Below are 24909 nucleotides of genomic sequence, written 5' to 3'. Positions count from 1 at the left end.
CTCTCTCTAGATACATCTGGCCCTGGCTGACTGGTGTCAAACCAGTGTTTTGCTTTCAACTGAAGCCAGGCCAGCAAATTGGGCTGCCTTAAAACCAAATAAACACACGAGGTGCCGGGAGTTCCTGTGCAGCACCTGTTGTACAACACAAAAGCATATGTTACTGTTGTTGTTTTTTTAAATTGTTGCTCCTCCACAAGCACCTTCCTTAGCCTCAGACAACCCCATCACTCGAATAAATGATGCATCAATGAATTAATTTTTAACTGCAAACCACAGATACATTTGTACATTTTGTAGCGGATATGTTTAAACTTAATGTTTCTTTATGATTCAGTTTTAAATGTCACGTTGTGACAGCACTGTGGTGAATGTGTGATAAAGGTTTAGGCACACTCACTGAGTTAGGGTTATAAAAATATCATGTTTTGTCTTAAAATAATAATGACATATGTTTGATCACTACATGGACACGTCATGAACTGTCATTAAAAGGACTCAGCTGGTTGCTATAGTACAAACACGGCTGCCCATGCACCTAAATGATTTTTTCATTCATTCATCTTCTAACCGCTTCATCCTCTTGAGGGTCACGGGGGGGCTGGAGCCTATCCCAGCTGACATCGGGCGAGAGGCAGGGTACACCCTGGACAGGTCACCAGACTATCGCAGGGCTGACACATAGAGACAGACAACCATTCACACTCACATTCACACCTACGGACAATTTAGAGTTATCAGTTAACCTAGTCCCCAATCTGCATGTCTTTGGACTGTGGGAGGAAGCCGGAGTGCCTGGAGAGAACCCACGCTGACATGGGGAGAACATGCAAACTCTGCACAGAAGGGCTCCCACGCCCAGGATTGAACCGGCAACCCTCTTGCTGTGAGGCAAGAGTGCTAACCACCACACCACCGTGCCGCCCCTAAATGATTTTTTTATTTCACATATTTTATTAGCATTTTAGGAACTATCACAAAACCATTTAGTGACACGAGTATTCAAACAATGAACCTGCACCCACCCACTCCCACGGCGCTCATTCAAGGTTGAGAAATGGCAGTAAGAACGGCAACATATCAGTTCATAATAAGAACAATGACTGAGGTACATTACTGTAAAGCAAAGGGGAGAAAAAAGAGCAACAAATACAGTTATAACAAAAATAAAAAACAATAATAAATTAATACAATTACATTAAAAAAATAAAACACATATGTATCTATAATAATAAAAAAAATGAAATTAAAAATAATAAAATTAAAAATAAAATAAATTAAGAGAGGGGTGTATATGTATGGGGCACTGCAGTGCATTGTCTGTTTTCTAAAAAAATCGCTTTTGTCACTACAAACGTGGCTAGACATGAACTGTCGTTAACAGAGACCCAGTTTGGCCGCTACAATCACAGCTGGACATGTCCCTCACTGTCATTAAAATGACATGCTTTTGTTGCTAAAAATGTAGCTGGACATGTCCTGAACAACTGTTAAAAACACCCACATTCATGGTGCCCAGTAGCTCACCTAGTAGAGTGGGCACCCCACTCTAGGACAAGGACACAGGGCTGTGTCCTTGCCAAAGCGGCCACAGGTTCAACTCCTACCCACGTCATCACCTCTCTCTTCGCCTTTCGCTCTCAAGCTGTCGTATCAAATAAAGACAAAAACCCGAGAAATGAAACATCTGCTTTTGTTGCTGCACTTAAACACAACTGGACATGTCCCTCATCGTCATTTAAAACACCTGCCTTTGTTGCTGCAAACGCTACTGGACATGTCCTGAACTGTCGTTTCAAAGGACCTGGTTGTCTCGCCTAGGTGCCACACCATCCACCATCCCCTACTACTCCTGACAAGAAACTCAGCTTACTTACATGTAATCTGAACTACATCATATGAAACGTACAAAGGTAACATATTTGTTGAATGCAGAAACGAACAATGCCAACATTTCATTCTGGCGACTGGGCTGCCTCAGCTGACAGCTATGCATTCTGTTGTGGGTTAGTAGCAGGTTAGCGTGGGGCCAGGAGGCCATGTCGTGTCAGCGGAGCAGGCCTTTCAACTCGCCTGTCTAATCTGGAGCTAATCCTAATCCCGTTAGTGTAAACACTGCTGCCATCTGGGCCCAGACACACCAGAGCTCCGATTATAATGAACCCATCAAAAGGTCTTCAGACCATCACACTGCGTGAGCCATCGGTGGCTCGCGCTAAACTCTCTGACCTGGGTTTATGACACAATCACGCTGAGGACGGACAGTCCAACAGTTGATGGGTAAATAAACAAATGCATAGCCAACACTGTACATGAGCTGATGTTAATGAAGTAGGCAATTAGGATGAGAAACTAGAAAAAAGCCAAATGAATTATGTGTAAGAGTCTACAGACACAAACATGAGTAACCTGCTTCCATAGGTTGTTTGGCCAGTGGAGATGTAAGAGCTACGGTGATGTAACCATGGTGCTGGTTAATGGATAAGCAGAAGGAGGTGGGGGGAAGGCCTCAACAGAGACAACTGCTGTGCTACCCTCACCCTGGCAACTCCCTCACCACTACCCCTCCCAACACAGACACACACACACAAACACACACACTGAATGGGAGACATGGTTTGTGAGTGAGTCACCAAAGCTGGCAGTATGCTCCCAATGAGTGTTTACATTCACACTACTATCTCAATGTTGAGTCTCACTCTGTTTTTAATTTATATCGAGGATCTGTTTTTATTTATTTATTTATTTTTCACTTGACAAGACATAATATTTGCCTCTAATTGTTCTTGCACTGACATAATGTCTATCTCTCACCAAATGGAGTTGGTCATAAATAGCTCTTGGTTTTGTCATATGATGTACGTTATCACATGAACTCAAAAGGCTCAATGGTGTCATTCACAGTCAGCCACCCTCGAGTACGATGTAATAGTATGAAGTGAAACCTTGTTATTTATGTTTGTGTTCATGATTTATTGGCCACGATTTCGGATCGTCTAACTCTGTCCAGCCATTGTTTGTTTTTTCTGCGCTGACTGAGTAACCTTGGCAGGTGAGGACAAACACCCCTGGGTTTCTGGCCTCCTGAACTTGGTCCATCTCTGTGTTGAGTTTGGCTTTTTCATCATGTTACCAGTAATGAAAAACGAGAGTGACAGAGTATGCTTAAAGCTGCTCTAAATATTTTTTTTTAATTTATACAGGGCACTTTTATTGACACTAGTAAAGGTTTGTTTGTTTGTTTGTTTGTTTATTAAGACCCCCATTAGCTTTTGCACTGCAGCAGCTAGTCTTCCTGGGGTCCACACAACACGATACAATACACAACACAATACACTAAATAACACATCATGATACACATCCACTGTAAAGGAAAGATTAACAGCTGACATAGTTTACATAACACTGAATCGGCTCCGACTGAATCCACCATAATCTAACATATAAATAATCATATAACATACAATAGCCTAGAAGGGCCATAAAATATTTATAATCCAAAGAATACTATTTATTAGTAAAGTTTCTAAGTTTCTAAAATAATGCTCTTTTAGCAATTTTTTAAAACCGCATATATTATTTTGTTGTATAATATGATTTGGAAGTGGATTACATTCTTGCATTGCTCTGTATGTTAGAGGACTGATGTGGTTTGGGATTTTGCTTAAAGGAAATGGCCACTTTAGAATGAAAATACAGACAGTACTTACTGACCCTCATGCCAACAAGAAGTCCAGTGTAGTTTTTTAATCCACAAAACTTGTTCGGGGTATCGGAGGATAACAGCTAGCCGGAATAACAGCTACACTTGAAGTGCATGGAACCCACATTTTGAAAATGTAATAAAACTCCGCTAATGCATTCGTGTGTCGTAATCCAAGTGCCCTGAAGCCGCGGCATGCAAAAGTGACTTGAAAAGACGTAATTTACTCCACTTTTATAGCATCATTTCTCACCGTGGTCAGTTAGCCTGGCCTGCAGGCATGCTGTGTTTACATGGCAACTCGCGCGAGACTCAAGAATTAGCACCACCACTAGCCATCAGCTGGTCTCGCGACGATTACGACGGATGAGCCGTTGTTTTTGAAATGCAATAGGGGAGTTTTATTACATTTTCAAAATGTGGGTTCCATGCACTGCAAGCATAGCTGTTATCTTTGTGGATTAAAAAACTACACTGGACTTCTTGTTGGCATGAGGGTCAGTAAGTACTGTCTGTATTTTCATTCTAAAGTGGCCATTTCCTTTAAGGTAGCAACAAGCTGGTGAACAAAGTGGAGCATTTAGCTGTTAAAGAGGCTAACATTACCTCAGTGGTTGGTGGAGATCAAAACAGAGCTAAAATGAGAGTGAATATTTCACTACAGTTCTTCAAGTGGGACTTCGACACAACCCCAAATTGATAATAATGTTTTCCAAATGATGATGATTTTGGGTTTACAGCTTGTTGCGCTCTCACAAAATAAAAAATAAAAAAAAAGTTAAAAAAATGAATGTAGATCATCACTGCATTGCTTCTGGGCATATATTTGGGTTTTACTGTCTAACTACTCTGCAGGTTGAGGATGCCAGACAGCGATGAGAAATCTGGGTAAGATGTTTATATGCCACTGTATCTCCCAGCTATAGCCTGGTTCCAGACCATAGACCCCGCCCACTCAACTGAGTAGGCTTGCATTACTGGTCTGGCATACTTCAATGAATTTTATCTCGTCCAAACGATGGACGGACCAATGAACGCCGGGGGTCTAGTGATTAGCCAATCAGCGCCACGCTGATGTCAAGCTGTACGCCGGTGGGTAACTGGTGAGGATAGCAACAATGGCGACCGCTACAGATCCTACAGACCACATTAACAATGCTATCGAGGTATTTCGCCACTACTCATGTTAATGGAGGACCAAATTAAGGAAGCTGCTAAACTGGATTTAACGGCGATGCAGCTGGGCATGCACGACGACGGAGACATTTTAAACGGGCAATGCTCGCTTGTTTTTGGCACCCCCGAGGCATGGATACTAATGACGTCAGATTCTGGGTGAGTCGTTGATCTCTACTGATTGGTTAGGGAAAAAATCAAATTCCCTCCCCCTTGTAAATCGCCTTCAATGGAAGCCATGTCAGACTGAAGGTTCTGGGAGCTTCAGTCTGACACTCAGGCTATCCCAGCTAGCATATCTCAGTTTCTCAAATCTAGGATAAATTTACTGCACATGTGGCAACCCTGTGTGCAGCGTGTTGCATTCGCTCCTGATAGTTTCTATTTTTTTTTACCAACTTTTACCCTTCTTTGTACTTGTTCTGCAATAATTGGGGCAATAATTCAACTGCCACAATACTCTGTGTGCACACTTTTTATGTTTATTGTTATTCTTGTCTTTATTCTAGTGATGTATATACTGTAGTAAACATTACAGCACAGCACATATTCTATATTTCTGAATGTAACACTAGTTTATACAGTGTGATGTAGCACAATGCATGTATATGTATATTTTTACACACAGACTCAGTACTATCTTAAGTGCTAGTGTTAACATTGTAGCATGATGCAGATTTTTATTTCAATATATGTTATTTATTGAATGTAATACTTTATATTTAAGTGCTACTATTTCATATTCTTACTTCATATAATTCTCTATTCTTTACATCAGAGCGATTGTAATGACTCATTTCCTGTCAGGGATCAGTAAAGTATTTCTGATTCTGATTTATGATTCTGATAAGGACCTATCTTTATCTAGGATGTGGTGTTTATATGCACCGACACATAACCTGGCCTCTGCAAAGACTAGATCAAAACTGGGTTACTTGTGAATGCACTATTTGACATAGATACTGGCATGTTCCCAAACTGCTTTCGAATAGAGTCAACTTCCTCTAAAATGAAAAGCACATTTAAAAGACCATTTTATGCTTTCAAAAAAAAGTGAAGCAATCTAGTCGGGTTGCCAAAGGAAGTGAGACGATGCCAAGTATCTATGATCTCAGAAATATGTTGTAACCTGTTGCTACTGTTGGGGGTTTCATTTGCAGAGCAGCAGTCTAAATCAGAGTCGCTACTGCTCTCACGGCTCTGTCAGCCAGCAGATGTTCCATTGTTTGGCTCTGTGGTGTAAGGTTGCTTCAGTTGAAGTTGGGACACTTGCTGCATCTTTTGAATTTAGCCCCATTGAGTGCCGTCAACACCAACCCCCACCTCCTTCTTCCCCCCCAAGCTACTCAGAGAGGGGCTTTATCCCTCCCCCCAAAGTCCCCTTTAACCCCCTGCAGACCTTATAGTCGCCCCCCTCTAGATCTCCACTTTAGTGCTTGTGCTCTTTGTCTCCCCCTCGGTGAGGCCTCCAGTAATCAGCACCCCCACCACCACTCACACACACACACACACACACACACACACACACACACACACATCAAAAGCCAATTTACTGACCAATTACTGCAGTGTGAGAGTGTATGTGAAGAGTGTATTTGCATCAGTATACATTTAAATGCAAAAGTACAGATTCACACACACACACAGCTGCACAGTGTGTGTTATCAGATTGTCTCTTATCAGATGGTGAATGCATAGTGTATAGATGCCTCTGTTTGTCCTGCATGGTTACAATTCCTTCTTTTCAGCTTGCGTCTGAATGTGACTGCTGTTGTTGTCAGGGCCTGAGTGACCACCACTGTGGGGCTTATGTAATAATCAGTGTCCTGCTTTCCTCTTCTCCGCTATAGGCCTGTGTGTGTGTGTGTGTGTGTGTGTGTGTGTGTGAGAGAGAGAGACAGAGAGAGAGAGAGGCTCTGTTATAAGGCCTAGGAAACACACAGGCAGCGCAGACTTCCTGTTTTTGTGTTGAGCCCATTGGAGGCAGGAAGTGAGAGGAACCGCTGCTCTGCTCTTTTTTGCTCTCTGATGGGTGAATTTTGCCAGACGAAAAAGATGCCGGTGCTTAGTCAGCTGCCACCCACTTACAGATTTAGGGGGGTGGGGATGAATCGAGACTGTTGCCTCTCTGGAAGCCAATAACAACAAATCCAATAATGTCACTCGAGTGCGGTGTGGCTGTTGTTAATGGCCTGCAATGCCACTTCAGCAAATGACCTTCATATGGGTGCTTTACCTTGGTGGTGGATGATCGCCAGCTCTTATTTCAGCCAGACAAGGAAGAGGGCTTCATACTTGTGTGCGGTAATACCACGTGGCTGTGGGTTTTCTACATGGAAAATGAGGAAGGGTTTGAGCCAAAACTAAGTGGAACCCAGCTAGAACAAAGAATCTGGTGGTGGCAAACATGCCTGAGTGGTTGCTTTGAAGGACTGATTAAGGTTATAATAGTCATCTGCCTTGCCTGAAGCCCTCAGGCTGTGTGTTGGGGGGGGGGGGGGGGGGGGGGGCTGATAAGAGGTAGGGGGGGGGGTAGTCCAGGCTGTTACCCTCTTTGTTCTGGCCTGCTCCACTCATGCCTGCTTTTGTCTCCACCCACAGTCTACCACTGAGAGAGCATTATCTCTCTATCCGTCTCGCGCCAAAACAGAGAGGGAGGCATGTTGCTGTTCCTTGTCCTTTCTATCTCTCTGTCCTTTTTTTCCCCCCAAGGTACATTTTGTATCTGATGTTTCCAGGGCAACCCGGTGACTGCAGGTATAGAGAAGGTGTGCCAAAGCAGCCAGTGCAGTCCCCTTCTCTTTCACTCTATTTCTGTGCCTCTTTCTCTCCAGCATTTCCCGCCACTCCAGGGTGTGCGGGGAGGGGCATGGTGTCACAGCCGGTATGAAGAAAGGCTGGCTCCTCTGAGCCTCGCGCCAAATGCCGGCGTTATTCAAATCAGCTCAGTGGGTGCGGCCCAACTGTCTCCATGTCCTGTTAACCCCCTCAGAGCTCCAGACTAGAAAGCGGAGACACAAAGGCGGAGAGCAAATGTGGGCTTAGCTCTCAGCCACATAAAGGGTAAATGTATCATTGATGTTCCACACATGCAGCAGAATGTGAAGTCTTTACTTCCCCCTATGAAACAGATTAAAAACATGTCACTAATGTGAGTTTGTTGCTGTTCCAGAGTCTATTTTTAGACATGAAATGTAGTATTTTTACATTGAGTGAAGCTTTATATTATCACATTTTTATCAACCCTTCTTTGACAAAAAAGGATGTAGTTCACCCTATAATAAACCTTAAAAATATAAGGTTTATTTTAGTAAAACCATTAGTTTTTAGATCATTAAAATACACATATACACTCAAAGTCTCTCCAGGGAGGTGTATTTGAGCCACAGAGCAACTATCCCAAAGTTAAAGTGGTTCAAGATACGCAAAAACTCAAGTTTTCAGATCAACTTCCTCTCTCACACTCACAGAGTTTCTCTTTCACGTCCTCTTTGTCTGCACAGCCCAGAGCGGTGAATAAAGCAGTAAAGCATTCAGGACCACACCGGAAGGCTGAGAGACTGATCCTCTACCACGCTCTAGTGGCTGTGAGCACGAAATGCAAGAAATAGCTGACTTTCAATACCACCTCAGTGAAGAGAGACTCTAAATAAGGAAGAAACTCAACTGCTCAAATATGCTGGATAAAAGTCCACAGGTCTCAGATTTTTAGACACACATAATTGTTTGGACGTACTAATGAGCGTGCAAGTTTGAATTCTAATCATGTCATGAAAATAGATCGCATGCATCTACAGTTCCTCTGCTTCCAGACAATGAAAGACACACAATCCTTCAGCTGTCCTCAGTCGATCGATAAAGGCTCTTTGCGGCTGGTCTCTGGAGAGCCTGGAGGAGAGTGTGTGGCCACAGCCAGACACATTATCCTGACAGTAACGTGGGCACAATTGCAAACGGCACTTTGCACTGTCAGATTCATGTGTATTGGACAGATAGGTGTAATGGGCGGCTGCTGTTTTGTAAATTGATACAATCTTGATGTTAATGCCTGGAAAGCATAGAAAGCAACACTATAAATTTACAACGAAAGGTGGTGAAAAAGATTTAACACCTTTTTAAAATGTCTGTTTGTCACTTATGGTGTTAGCCAATGTGTTTTTACATACATCAACAGGCAGTTTGCTACCTCTGTAATGCTGGCAGGTATATAGAGATGGTGGCTGTATGTGCCTATCAGGCTGTGTCTCTATTATCCTTTTGTTCCTGGAGTCCCTTCATGGATGTCTGCTCAGTATCTTTTCTCCAGAAAATGTCTGTAGTTGGCAGAGTGCCTGTTTGTTGTCATAAAAGCATGCGCTAATATCATTTATGATGTGTTTGTACTCCTCAAAGCGATACCTTTCATCTTGTGTTTCTGATTGATGCCATGTTTGGAGGGCTATATATACAGTCCAGTGTCCCCGCAGCCAATCAGATCAGTGTTCCAGCCAGCCTGACTCCCTGGCCGTTGCCTGGCAACTGGGACTGCTGCTCTGTAATTCAATCTATGGAACGATCCTGCAGGGGTTTACGCCAGGCAAGAAGAAATGATCATTTGATGCACAGGGGGAGGTAAATGACCCAGGATGGACTCCATTTCCCACACTGCTGAGCAGGAAGATGAGGCAGTGGTGTACAATTGAGAGTAGTGAACACCCAAGACAAAACTAATAATAACCATCCTCACTTTCAATGACCTGACAGCATTATGTGAGAAAACAGACATCCATCTCCACCTCTTCATCGGGAGAAGTGACGCGCAAAGGCATTACAAGCATCATGACACAGAGGTGCTCTGAAACACCCGCCTGTTATGTCCAGTAGGGTGCATCAACCAGTTGTCACATACATTAAATCACATGCTCTCCTTCAGGAGATTATACACCGAAAGGGTTAAAAAGGGGGAGGATGCAAAATGGCTTGAAGTCAGCAGTGTGTATGTGTGTGTGTGTGTGTGTGTGTGTGTGTGTGTGTGTGTGTGTGTGTGAGACAGAGAGAGGGGAACAGAAAAAGACAAGCACAGAAGGGCTGAACAAGGAATACAGTGCGTGATGCTTGAGATAAGAGGAAAACGAACAGCTCCTCCTGAGTCTCTCCATCTCTCTGCAACATCTTCTTCTCTTCCTTTTTTTTTTTTTTAAAGAAAAAGCATTTTGCTAAGTGCCTCTGCAGCTGCAGTCAAGAGAGATCTCATCTCCTGGACTGAATTCAAATGGTGAACAGTGAGTAAGGACTTTCTTGGGAACTCCTGCCAAAGGGGAAGAGACTCGATAAGAGAGCTATCAGGGGACACACTGGGACTCAGTGTGGGCCTGAGGGAGACAGGAGAGTTGTGAGTCGAAGAGGTAAGATGAGTCTAAACAACGGTCACGCTCTGACCGCAAGTGGACAGGACTTGACCAGCAGCAGCAGCCGGGCACCCTGGGAAGATGCTAGGACGGCGTTGAAGCTCTCCACCTCCAGCAGGAAACCTAAACCAGTGAGTATCCCTACAGCCTTCCTTATGTAGCATCCATTTACAGGTGCAGTTTCCATGCTTTGGGAAAGTATCAGAGTTGTTGACAACAAAGAGCGTCTTTGCACATATTGCTTGTGAACTATGAAGTCAAATGTAATCTTGCTGTCATCACTTCGGAGCTGAATTATGTCGCACTTACTTGCTAGCTAAAGCCTGCCAAGACACACTGGTGTTCACCACTTGAGGGCTTATTTCACAATGGCCAAACACTGGCATGATAAATGACAGATGAGAGAAGACAGGCACTGCGACCTCTTAACTTTATCAAAGTCTAGCCCTGGTAAAAGCAGCAGTGGGTTAATAATATCACGTTCAAGTGCTGCATTTTGAAGCCTTAGAAAGATGGAATCATGTGGAGATGTAGTAAGGTGAAATGGGACACAGAGGCTCAGCGAGGCTCCATTATGTTAGTGGTAAACTGAGAAAACAGAGGGCTCTTGTTTTAGATCAGGTTCATGGTTCTCTGTAAAGGCTGTCGACTCGTTTGGATTTCTTACCCGGAGAGGATGCACCAAAACACAAACACAGACACAACAACTCCAACTACAAGGACTTGCTGGATGCAGGGAGTTGTCTCGGTTGTAAGTTTGGGACGTGAACTCTTTGTTTAATACTCCTTAAGTACTGTAAGTTTTCATCCTGTACAAGTTTTCTCCCCAGGTTTCAGGCTGAAATACAGTGGTGGAAAAAAGTTTTTGGACACCCCATGCATTTGTGAAATATTGCATTAAGAATCACTCTTAGGTCTTCAAGTGCAATTTCTTTTAGTACAGTCACAGCCAAAATACTAAATAAATCCTAAAAAAGCCATTAAAAACTTAAAATTGATTGGTGCCATAAAAATACATAAGAAATTTTGAGTATTGGGTCATTTTGGTACCAGTGATGAAGGTCGTTCTTTTTATTAAAAGACACAATATTTGTTGCCAAGCTTCGTGTCTACATAAAGCCAGCACATTTGAAAGTTCTTCAGACACAAAAATGGCTAAAACAAGGAACCTAACGCAGGAAACACGCCTGAAGATAAAGATTCTCAGCCAGAAAGGATACAGCTGCCGCCAGATAGCCAGGAAGTGCAGAGGCAGTCCTTCAGCAGTTGGATACACTCTGCAGAAATACAGATGAACCAACAGCTTGGAAGACAAACCAAGATCTGGGCATCCAAGGGTTTCTTCAGCAAGAAATGACCGCATCCTGATCCGCATGTGCAGGCAAAACCGCCGAATGACATCACAGGAGCTTCAGCAGCAGTGGTCAAACCAAACTGGTGTCCAGTGTTCCACCCGCACTGTACGTGGCCGACTTTTAGATCATGGCTTAAGGTCCTACAAGGCTATCAAGAAGCCCCTGATCAATGAGAGACAGAGGTTAGCCCGGCGTCGTTGGGCCCAGGCACACAAGAACTGGACAGCCAGGAATAGGAAGAAGATTTTGTGGTCAGATGAGTCCAGTTTCCAGCTTTATCTTCCTCCTACTAACGTGAGGGTACGCAGAAGGCCAGGCGAAGCATTATCTCCAGCATGTACAGTACCTACTGTCAAGCATGGTGGAGGCAGTATCATGGTTTGGGGATGCATGAGTGCTGCTGGTGTTGGTCATCTCACTGTCTGTGATGGCACATTGAACTCTACCAAGTATTGTACCATTCTCGAAACCTACATGCTCCCTTCTGCGCGTGCACTGTTCTGTCGAGGTAAAAACTGGATGTTTCAACAAGATAATGCCCCTTGCCACACATCCAAGGCCAGTAGAACTTGGCTGCAGGAGCACAGTATCCAGGTCTTAGAGTGGCCAGCTCAATCCCCGGACATGAGCCCCATTGAAAATCTGTGGTGGATTATCAAAAGGTCTGTTTCAAAGCATAAACCAAAGAATTTAGAAGAATTAAAAGCAGTAATTCAAGAAGAATGGGACAAGATTACCCCTCAACAGTGTGAAAGGCTCGTGGGGAACATGCCAGCCAGGATTAGAGCTCTACTACGTGCCAATGGCAGGACTACTAAATATTAATTTGATGATGTGATGGTTTATTTATTTTTTGTTCAGTTTTGAACACATTCTCTGTTATTTGTTGACTTTGATACCGACAATGTTGAGAACTGACATATTGAAACTGTCAAGAATTTAGTTTTGTTAGTTTTTCTTGTAAACAATAAACAAAAAAATATAATTTGTATTTGTTTGTATCTGTCTAATGCAGCCACACCTTTTGAAACACAAAAAAGATTTTTCCACAAATATTTCATGATAATATTTGAGATTGTGTAAAATTTTAAGGGTGTCCGAAAACTTTTTTCCACCATTGTATCTGTTTTATAGATACAACATGTCTTTAAAGTGGAGATGAAACAGCCATCTGTCAACAAGCTAGCTGGTGATGTTACGAAAATGTTTTTTCACGACAGTAGGAACGCTGAGTACAATGCAGTACTTAGGACTAGTTAAAGCCACAGTGTGTAGGAATTTCTCCCATCTAACTTTGAAATCATATATCGCATTCAAACAGATGGCACACTCTAGCGCCTCACTGTTTCAAACATGTATTGCAACAACTGTAGCCGCTGTGTACCAAAAAGCTATGATAACACTGATGAAACCATGTCATCCGATACTACATGGAGTATTCATTCAGGCTCCTACACAGACACACACGACGCGAGTTGACAAACCCCCTCCTCACCATGCTGGCTGTGTTTACAACGTAGGACTGTTGGGGCGGATGTAAATTGAAACAAACCAATCACGTCTTGTCCTTTGACAACTGACAAGTGGCTCAACCTCACACACCTCATCCCTCTCCTCGCATTACTGCGCCGCAACAGCTGTTAGTGGCCAGCGGCACTACTGCCGCATAACAAAGTCCCACTCTTTGAGCATAATGCAGGATCATGTATTATGCAGCATCACGGGAGACGGAATCCTCGTCACCAAGAAAGTGCAAAAGGGAATCAAAAAGGCAGCGTGACCGGCAAATTAAAAAAACAAGGGTCAGCATTGGGGTTGCCTTTCCCAGGTGGAGAGAGCTGCTGAAGGAGAAAGGTAATACAATCACAGGCCAGCGCTAACAGCGGCTAACAGCGGCTAACAGCTAACAGCGGCGCAGTGATGCGAGGAGAGGGATGAGGCTGTTAGCGACTGGCCGCTAACAGCGGCTAACAGCCAACAGTGGCGCTGGCCTGTGATTGCATTACCATTCTCCCTCAGCAGCTCTCTCTACCTGGGAAAGGCTACCCCGATGTGGGCCTTCGTTTTTTTAATTCGCCGGTCATGCTGCCTTTTCTATTCCCTTTTGCGCTTTCTTGGCGACAAGGATTCCGTCTCCCATGATGCTGCATATGCATGATCCTGCATTATGCTCAAAGAGTGGGACCTTGTTTCAAATTTGCCAGGGTAGTAGCGAAGCGCCTCTTGCTCCTCTCCTTCGGCTCCTCAGTCACGCAGTGCTGGCCTGGCTCTCAACGAAAACGCCAAAGGCGGTGCTGTATGTCCCTTGCTGGCAGGTGTATTCTCAAGATGGCGAAACGTAATGGAACCCCACAGACGACTTACCCGCACAATGTACAAACAAATCCGAAATTCTCCTTTTACGAGAATAAGTCAGATTATTGGTGGAGGTAATAGTACACCAGTGATGACATATTTATGAATGCAGACATCAAATTTTGCCAATAAACAACTGAAAATGTTACACAATGTCCCTTTAAGTGTTGATAAAATGGAGTTTGAGTGTTTTGATGAGACACAAAGAATGATGGACAAAGTTAAAAACCAATTGCCTGTGTTTTTTTGAGCTAATAAGACGAAATATAAGACTGGATAGCTGGTGGTGCCAGTTTGGTTTGCGTTCTTGCACTCATCCTATTCTCGGTGTAAATAATAGAATTATCGTGGAGACACTACCAAGATCTTGCTGGCTCTTTTTTTGGAAATGAGGTGCTTCCTCCTCAGCAACAGAATCGGCTTACAATGTCAGGATGGTTGATGACATCAGCTTCTCCTTAGATCATAAATCAATAGTTAACTCTGTTTTCTCTCCTCACCACTTTTATAATGGCTCCTCTCCTGGTTTTGCATAGCCATAAAAGTAATCCCAAGATTCATTTTTCCATCGAAACAGCAAGTAGGGTGGACCTGCGCCCTACACTTGCGCTGCCACTGGGATACCGGCGATATAATGTGTATCCCGCCTCTTAGGTGCGACGTGACTTCCTGTACATTTGTGCACTATACTCTACTCGCAATAGGCAGCACGATGGTGCAGTGGCTGGCATTGTCACCACACAGCAAGGGAGCCCTTCTGTGTAGAGTTTGCATGTTCTCCCTGTGTTAGTGCGGGTTTTCTTGAGCTTTCCTTCCACAATCCAAAGACATGCAGATTAGGCAAATTGGGGACTCCAACTTGTCCTTAGGTGTGAATGTAAGCGTGGTTGTCTGTATGTGTTAGCCCTGCGATAGTCTGGCGACCTCTCCAGGGTGTACCCAGCCTCTTGCTAAATGTCAGCTGGGATAGGTTCCAGCCCCCCTGCGACCCCCAACAAGATAAGCGGTTACCAGTGAAGAAAACAGTCGCCAAAGGACGAAACAGTGCCTTACAGTACCAAGTTTTCCAAGCCTACCTCAACTACCCTGAGACAACAGAGACGATCCATTCTTGTAATGTCTCCAACCAGCTTGTTGAAAGATAGCTGCGCCCTGCAGTTGAAAATATGAAATACAATCTAGTATTCTAGAAAATATAGAGGGATATGAAGTTCAATTGCCTGAGGTAAAAATGAAACGAACCACAGTCATATTATTCAGTGTGTCATCTCCTCTTCAAGGGTCCAGTGAGTAGGATACAGAAATGGAATAAAATATTCATAAATTAGTTTTCATTAGTGCACCAGATGCTAAGAATTGTGTTTTTGTTGCCTTAGAACAGGCTGTTCATATCTACATATATTCCACAGACTTTGCCATGTGTTTCTACAGTAGACTAGAACAGACAAGTCAAATACTGGCTCTGGATAGGGCCATTCACATTTTCCATAGGCTGTATACTAAAGATCAGCAACATGACACCTCCCCCATAGTGAAGCTAAAACATCTTAATTGGCCCCTGGTGGCTGGCTGCATGAAAGATCACAAACCCTGCCCCCTTCATGTCAGCAGATGGCACACGGGCCAAACTAAAAGATCAAAGTACATAGCAAAAAAAATCAAATTAAATTTTCCCAAAGATGGTTTCTGTCATTTTAGGTTGTTATCACGCTGAAATGTGAGGTTATTTGCTATAAAAAAAAGGGGTGTGATGTCATGACTGACAGCTGTGTGTGCTAATTGGTGTGTTCACAATCAAAGGGGCTTCTCTATACCAGCTCACAATTGGTCAAACAACAGGCACATGATTCCACAAGGATTGCTACTGCACAGACGCTGACTCCAAATGACCAAATCCAGAATATTTTGGCTTCATTTTTGTACAGCGGGAGGAAGTTGAGATGCATTGTGCATCTTTATATACAGTCATTGGCGTTTTCTCATTGGCTATTGTAGTTCTCCTACATGCTTGGCACATGGGAGATGTTCCAGTTAGTTGCAATAAATCCAACACATTCTCCCTCCCATCTCGCTATAACGAAGCTTGGTCAGTGGCCTGTCACATCAATATATAACACACTAGGTGCCCCTCCTCCATCAGTTTTGAAACGTTCAGTGATGGCGTGTCACTTTACTCATTACATGCATTAAAATAAGTACGCTTGTATAACGTCATGTGACACATCACTAGCATACTATGTTGTTACTAAAACTTGATTGATTTTTGGTTTTCATGGGACATAAACAGCAGGATCCCAGGTGAACGTCAGAAGTTTGTTTGACCTATCCACCTCCCCTTCCACCAACCCAATGCGGATTTTCTTGCTCTTTATACTATGGTCGTTGCCCGGAACGTCAACAAATGCCGCCGCCTGGAGCATCTCATACCACCGCTAAAGGTTGCCTCTTTGTATCAATGTTTGACGCTGACAGGTTACTGACTGAGCGTTAGTATTTCATGAATCAGGAGTAAGACTAAGTTACTAAATCGTACACACTAGACCTTTAAATCTTACTGAAATTACAGTAATATCTATTTTGAGTTTGGCCTTCTCATAACCAATTAAAATGTATTACAAAGCAAGAAGAAACTCAAAATATGTCATGGTTATCAGTCAAAATATGATAGTTCAAGCACTATTAAAAACAGAGTGTGCTGTATTTTGTGTTGCTGTCCCAGGCTCCACACCAGCAAGTCTGGTATGTGGGCCTGCAGACGAAAGTATTTCATATCACTCTATCACTTCTATTCTGTCACATTGGCTCACTCAGTTTATCCACTGTTGGCAATAAAGCATTCTTTACTACTGGGAACTGTCTGCAAACTAGCAAATGATTTTTCCATTATCTTTGTGCTGCTGCTCACAATATAAATAATGTACTGTATATCTGCAGGCACCAGTTACAACTCTGAGCCTGATTGGATACCAGCACTCTCATTCTTAAAGGGTGACTGTATTGGTGAAAAACAAGTCAAAGCTGGATGTAAATGAAGCATTTTTTAAACTCTTCCCCTCCAGCCCAAGCCACAGAATGCCATCACCATTGGTGTTTCTGCACGAGTCCTTTTCAACATGGAGAAGGAGCAGCATATCTACGAGCAGCAAGGCCTGGAAGAATACATCAAGTATCAGGTGGAGCATGAAACGCAGCCTTTCAGCCCCGGACCTGCCTTCTCCTTTGTCAAGGTCAGAGAAACAATTGCACACACACTAAATCAAACCCAATGCAGAGTGACGCTTTTGCATCAGTGATCGGTCGTGACTCTGGAGGCGGTGAATGAGTAAAAAGCATGAAACACCAACCCACTCAAACACACACACACACACACTTCCATCCCCATTGCAAAGATATAATATTGCTTTTTTTCTTACTGAGATCAGTGTTTTGTTGTGTTGCCAGGCTTTGGAGGCTGTCAACACTCGGCTGAGGGAGCTTTACCCCGAGAGCGAGGAGCTCTTTGATGTTGTGCTCATGACAAACAACCACGCGTACGTCGGCCTGAGACTCATCAATACCATCAATCATCACCGTGAGTTACTAATACACATGAACAATGAAAACGTACAAGGCATACCTGTGAAATATTCCTTTGTCTGGTGTATATCCTTAACTAGCATCACTGATTTTATCTTTTAGGTTTGCTCTTTAGAGCAACAATGTGTAGAATTTTTATGTGGTTATACATCTTTCAAACTAGTTGGTGGTGTTGTTACACCTCTGTAAGGGGAGACGGAAAAAAATGAAGCAGAGACTATAGCCCCATTTCCACCAAACACTTTTCGGTAAGGTACCGTTGGAACCAATAGTAACCCTTCAGACATGGTACCTAGACCCTAGGTCCGCTGAGCGTTTCCACTGCAAACAGTACCCTTACATGTGGGTGGGGTTGTTGTCACTCACTGCTCCGTCCAGCACTCACTGTATTTCCTCATCACTGGTGACACAGAGGGAAGTCTGCACCTCATTATGGTCAGCAGAGCGAGGTTGCACGCCGACATTTTCAGGACGAAATAAGACAGGCTGCAGTGAGAGTGTCTCTCAATATCGACAATACTGTTTCAATCCAAATAGACAAATGGACATCAGACTTGAATATACACCAATCAGACAGTAACCATAACCAGCAAACCATATGTAACAATACATTCTCAATATCACCCAACTCAAAAATTCAGCTAATTAAATACAAGGTTCTTCACAGAGTTATCACCACCCACAAAATGCACCTAATGGGCTTCACTGATAACAACACCTGCACACACTATCCCTCTGCATAGACAACCACTTCCATGCATTCTGGCTCTGCACACCTGTTGAACGGTTTTTGTTGGAGGTTATGGGAGAGCGGTACAAGATCCCCGACCGCAGCATTCCCCTCTCCCTCTCCATCACTCTTCTAGGTGATCCCGCCTCACTCACAATCCCACAACATCTAAAGACTTTCATAATAGCGATAACTTTGGCCAAAAAAACACATTACTCAACTGGAAAGACGCATCGAAATTATCAGTAAACCAACGGCTTAATCTGTTGACAGAAAAGCTCACAGCAAACCAAAAAGACAACCTGACCCCATTCCATAACACCTGCTCTCCGTTTCTGCAGTTCACTCAGGCTAATTCCTCTTTATACTGTTTCACTCACTCACTTCATCCTCCCAATACCAATATGACAGCTTACGTTTGTTCTGTGTTGTTTGTGTCATAATGTCTCTCTTCTTTGTTTTGTAAATGCTTTTGTTATGTAAATATGTTTGTTATGCACAGGTGGTAAAAAAAGGGTTTATAAAAAGAAAACAAAAAGAGAGTCTCTCAATGCAGGTTTGTGCATTTAGTCTCACTCAGGTAAGAGCAGGTGTTTACTGTTAATGTTATACACAGGAACGTTCTCCATGATCCCTTTTCTTTTCTCCAAGTGAGGATTAGAATAGTTCACATTTGTTCGTAATTAATACAAATATTTTAAGCGCTTGAAGATCCAGATTGTTGTATTGAAATTTAAGGTGTGCTGATGGATTCAAGCCATCAACTCATGCATTGAGTAACATTCCAAGTAAATGTTCCATCATAAAAGTTGCCGGCAGTCAGCCCAGTGAACTGAGTTTTTTTTTCTAAGAATACAGCTGCTGTGAGAGGCAGCAAAATGTTCTTTATTTTTATAGGTATAGTTTACTATTGTAAAACTTGCCACAGTATGAACAGTGGTTACATGAGCTTCAAAACCAGCAACAACTCAGCCTTGAGCAGAGTGACCATCCGCTATTGACCAATCAACAGACAGCAGTGTTCACAGCTCCACCTTTTAGTACTAGATCTGTGTGCTAGGTACCCCAACAGAGGGGGGACCAAAAATGGGGACGGTACAAAACAGTTCCATTGATTCCATCCATTTTTGTAAGCTTAAACCATTTCCCTCAGTGGATATAAAGCTTTTATTTGCTTTTATTTCACAGATAAAAAACACTAAATTGTAAAGACAGTAAGGCCTCCACAAAAATTGCATTTTAAGTCTTGTGTGTGATTTATCCTGGTTTCATATGAGCAGAGGAAATCTCTGCTCATTGCTAGGCTAATTTATACAATGTAAAATGCCATAGGCGTGTGCTAATAATGATAGCATGTTGAATTTGTTTGGAAACATGTTTAGTATGACAGTTGTTTGGTCGGTGAACCTTGTGAGTTGTAATGGAGCCAAATTATGTACCGTTACCTTTGTTAAATGTTGCTGTCGTCCCTGGATTTATATGAGAAGAGAAGATCGCCAGCTGCTAGGCTAATTCATACAATGTAAGATTCCATAGGCTTGTGCTAATAACGTTAGCATGTTGCATTTGTGGGGAAAATGTGTCCAGAGAAGGACAAGTGTTTATCTGTGAATGCAGCGAGTTACAGTGAAGCTGATTTGTGTACTTGTGTTTGAAAATGTCTCTATTAAGTCATGTTTAATGTGTGTTTTGAATCAATGCCTCTTTACTCCACTTCATAGAAACCCCACCACCGACTAGTGTTTTGGAGGTGTAACTGGAGAGTGACACAGACACACCACCGCACAAGTATAAATGCTCACAATGGCGTAGGCCACGTGCATAGGCTACGGCATAGGGTCTATCACACCAGTATAAATCATTGCTTCAGCTAACTAAATTAACTTGCTTAAATTACTTTTGACACAGATATTTAACCACCAGTGCGTTCCTTGTAATGCAGAAAATATGTGTACACAGTTAGTAAACATATTATAACCACTGTTCTTACCTGAAAGGCAAGGTAAAGAGAAATGAAGCAGACATGATGTTGCTGGCTTCAAGTTCGAAGTATAATGATGCAACACACTCCCCCTCCCCTACAGGAAAAACCCAGAAGTGCTGTGCAATGAAAACATCTCTATACTGAAACAATGGATTACAGAGATGAAGTGATAATTCAGCTTAGAGAGACAAACATTGAAAATTGTTCTTCAACACGTCTTTTAACACGTTAAAGGAATCAAATTAATGTGCATTTTCAAAATGTTTTTTTTTCTTTTACAATTAGTGCACATTTTTATATCCATGACAGTGACCTAATATTTTGTTTGTAGAAAATGTGACAGCTCAAGTGAAATTTTGTGTAGTTCCATATTGCTTTTCTCTTATTAGTTGCAAATGTGTAATTTTTGATAGCACCACTTGGGGGTGCCAAAGTTGAACATTTTTACACCACACAGGTGGCGCTTACAGAGTCGGTGGCAGAACAGATCTAATGGGGGCATAGGGTAACCAGCAGCAGCACAAACAGCCATTCAAAAACTCAATATATGATGTCAGTTCTTCTTTATATGAGTTTGCCATGAACAACCAACACACCAAACCTGCTCCAATTACAAAACATTCTGCAAAGTCGCTCTTTTTAATACACACTCCCACACAGTGTACTGCGCACCCAAACTTGCTAACTGATCGCGCTCTCTCTTGACATCAGACCAAATCAGTAGTCATAGGTCAGGCATTGGACCAATGAGCATACATCCCCAGATGTGATGCCAATGTAACCAACAAATGTGTGTTTTTTTTGTTTTTGTTTTTTTTCATTTTTCTTTTCATTTACCAAAGATGATTTCATGGTCAATATGATAAATTTAAAGTAATTATTAAAATACAAAGTTTGGCACCAAGGCTCACCCTGCTTGTGGATCAGTGGAGGGGGGGCACAATGACAAATCTGTAACGCCGACCCCGGGCTCTGTACTGTATTTCCACTGCATGGTGCAACACGGCTTGACTCGTCAGTTAGCTCATTTTTGGTTTTCTTATAGCAAAAGTTGTAAATGGTACTTGGGACTATTTTGGTACCACCTTAGTCGAGGTTCTAGGTGAGCTGAGCTAATACTAGTAACTGACTTTAAACACTGCAGACCACTGATCCAACACATTCTCACCCCGACCTTGTCACATATCGACATTTGGTCATGGACCTTCCACATCCAGATTTGACGTGGAAGGTATCCTGGGTGTGTTGGTTGTGACATTCTGGGACGCTGTGTGAAGTTATGCCTGTTACATGCATTGTCTTCTTTCAAAATACACTTCCGTTTTACCAGGAAATTTATTGTTTACATACTGTCTTTTTCAAATTAATGCACTACATCAGTACAACAATGCGAGATGACGTTTTTATTTCCTCCAACAACTAACGCACGTGGTTGGGTTTGGGCAACAAAAACACATGGTTAGGTTTAGGGAAAAAGAACAGGGTTTGGCTTTATAATCTTACGGGACACAAGCACCGTTCTCCTGGGAGAAGGTTGGTGTTTATTGGACTCAGATTTTTTAAAAACGGCAGTCTGCAAAACTACGCCATACACTACACCGTAGAACTGACAAAGTGTGGACATTATTTCAGATGACATTGCTATGTGCAAAACTGATACCAGTCTCATGCCTGTACAGTAGCCTAAATATGAAGCCATCATACAGTTAACTTTGTGCAAAGGCTGGAAACATGGAGCCAGCCTGGCTCTGTCCACAGGTCAAAAAGTGGAGTCAAAAAATTACATGCTACAATTATGTGGCAGACTATTTCTTGACATGTTAATTAGTGAGTTTTAGACAAGCTGTGAAGTGGAAACCTTAAATTTGGAACATTTTACCACAGACATCCATTAATAAAGCCATTGATCACAACTTATACACCTTTACAAAGTTAGCATGGAAGTTAGCATTGGAAATTGATTCCCAAAGATACAAGTACATGCATATCAATTACTAATAAGGAATTTGGATTAAGTAGCAAGTTGTGTCTGATGAAAAGAACTTGTACTTCTGGTCAGCCTTTACTTTGATTAATTACAGAATAAAATAAATAAATAAAAATGATAAGATAAATAAATACATTTTCTGGGAAGGAAGTTGGAAAGTCCAGTCAGTTTAATTCTGAAGTGTCAGTTAATAATCAGTACAGTTTCAAGTCTGTGCTGCTGAGATGGTTTCTTAAAGGCCAGCGGGGTTGCCCTTTTTATCCTTTTTGAGATTGTTAACTGTAAACTGAACTAGATAAGCATACTGTATGTGTAGATGCAACACCGCTAGTCAATATATAATATACTTTGGCAGTTTGCAGGTATTTTAGGTCAAGTTCATCATCATCATCCACCAAAATAACCTCTTCATAAAAAGCTTTGGTTTTCATTGGGTGATCTCCTCAAATAGCACAAGACCTAGCACAAGTCAATATACTGACACACTAACACACTGAGGGTGGGCTTGACACTAGCAATGTGCTGCTGCCCTGTGTATTCTTTAGCTGCTCTGCACAGCCGGTCATCTCTATTCCTACACTGTGATTGACCTCATGACCCAGTGTCCCTCTCCAGGTCACACAGACATGCAAGTATTCACATGAAGTCCACTCAAGACATCATAGAATTCTCAGCTGACTCAGCGAGAGGAAGATAAAAAAGGAAGTGGCTAATGATCTATACGAATCTCTTGCCCTTTCTTGCTTCACTGTTCGGCTGAAGCTATTTTGTTTTTCCCTTTGTGAAGTGTTGACAGACTCCCACTCAGTTTATGTTTTATGGTGGGATCTTTCTCATGGTCCACACCATAGTATGACCCCTGGGGATATGTGGTGGGAGTTGGGGATCTGAAGTCCTGACCGCTTGCAGGGGTTTGGCAGTCCAACACCCAGCGACCACTGAATTAGTCAAACCATGGGGAAAAATCTCAGGCTTTTTCCCTTCACTTCCCTGATTCACTGATCTGTCGATGTCTCCTCTCTGCAGATTTGTTCATCGAGCGCTTCTGTATGACAGGGGGAAACAGTCCCATAGGCTACCTGAAGGCCTACCACACGAACCTGTACCTGTCCGCTGATCCAGTCAAGGTTCGAGAAGCTCTGGAAGAAGGTACATATTCCTGACAAGCTGTTATACTACACTAAGGGCTACGTAAGACGTATTTTACCACACCTGCTTCTCAACAACACATTCAGGTATAGCAGCAGCCACCATGTTCACCCCAGAGAAGATGACAGAAGTGTCAGAGACTCAGCTGCGTGTCGCCTTTGATGGTGACGCTGTCCTTTTCTCTGATGAGTCGGAGCGCATCTACAAGGCCCATGGACTGGACAAGTTCTTTGAGCATGAGAAGGCACATGAGAACAAGCCCCTGGACCATGTATAGTATACACATAGTAGTATTTAGAATTTTAAGTATTTGCACTTTCTCCTGCAAACAAATGTAGCTAATCTGGAGGTTTGATTTAAATATTTTCCTGCCTCATTCATTTTTTTTTTTGTGATTCCACCCAATTTCCAGATCTCAGACACTAACTTAGCTATTGCAGTGTTATTATAAGATAGAAATGGTGGCCAATACTATCAAAGTAAGACCCAAATTACAATAAAGTAGCTGGTGAACACAGCACAGTTTGTTATGAGCTTTAACCTTTGGCCCAGATTCTAACAATGTCGTAGATTTTCATGAGTAATGAGCCACATACAAATATAGAAACTACCGAATGGAGACAGTAGTCTCAATGTAATCCTTCTTCTCTCTGCAGGGGCCACTGAAAGGTTTCCTGGAGGCTTTAGGAAAGCTGCAGAAGAAGTTTTATGGCAAAGGCCAGCGCATGGACTGCCCCATCCGGACCTACTTGGTGACAGCTCGCAGCGCAGCCAGCTCTGGTACCAGAGCCTTAAAAACTCTGCGCTCATGGGGTCTGGAGATCGACGAGGCTCTCTTTCTGGCAGGGGCACCCAAGGGCCCCATGCTTGAGAAGATCAGGCCGCATATTTTCTTTGACGACCAGATGTTTCACGTGGAGGGGGCAGCAGAAATGGGGACAGTAGCATGTCACGTGCCCTATGGAATAGCTCAAAGAGTTATCAAGACAGGATTTAATGACAAAGAGACTTCTTCAGCACCCAAGTAGCCTGAACATCACTGACGATGCAGCTGACGATGTTATAACTGTGTTTAAAACTATGACAGAAAATGTCCCACAAATGGGTTTCGAATGTAATAAAACCCAGCTGATGCAATATGACTAGTATATTATATAATAGTGTGATTATAAAGCAATGTTATGTTATTAAAACATTAATCAAATGATTTCTTTCATTAACAATTAGTTTACAAAGAGGTATAACTCTCTAACGAGGGCTCTAATTAACCCTTTATAAACTGTTCATAAGTTGTAGCAAATGCTTTATTAATCATTAATAAACCATTTACAGCTTTATAGATCAGTTATAAGCCATTCAGAACAATGTTTGGGTAGGAAATATCTTTGACTGATTGGACCGAGGAAAAGGGCTGCAGAGGATTTAGACCAAACCCCAAATCTGTTCTTAGAAATGGCTTTAAATGTTCTGTAAATCATTAATAAATCATTCTTGAACCATTAATAAA

At 42.6% G+C, this 24909-nt stretch overlaps 1 protein-coding gene across 1 annotated transcript; it reads left to right on the top strand.

Annotated features, from left to right (window-relative positions):
• The first annotated feature begins 9952 nt into the window (after positions 1–9952).
• On the top strand, positions 9953–24909 carry LOC117267608 (cytosolic 5'-nucleotidase 1A-like). The gene is made up of 6 exons (XM_033643617.2): positions 9953–10397; positions 17036–17203; positions 17418–17547; positions 23280–23402; positions 23489–23673; positions 24059–24909. Exons 1-6 carry the CDS (start codon positions 10269–10271, stop codon positions 24428–24430), a joined length of 1107 nt encoding a protein of 368 aa, XP_033499508.1. The 5' UTR covers positions 9953–10268; the 3' UTR covers positions 24431–24909.

Source organism: Epinephelus lanceolatus, chromosome 15 (assembly GCF_041903045.1).
Source record: "Epinephelus lanceolatus isolate andai-2023 chromosome 15, ASM4190304v1, whole genome shotgun sequence".
Taxonomy (NCBI): domain Eukaryota; kingdom Metazoa; phylum Chordata; class Actinopteri; order Perciformes; family Serranidae; genus Epinephelus; species Epinephelus lanceolatus.
Note: the sequence above shows the minus strand (reverse complement) of the source record. Positions and strands in the feature narration are given on the sequence as shown.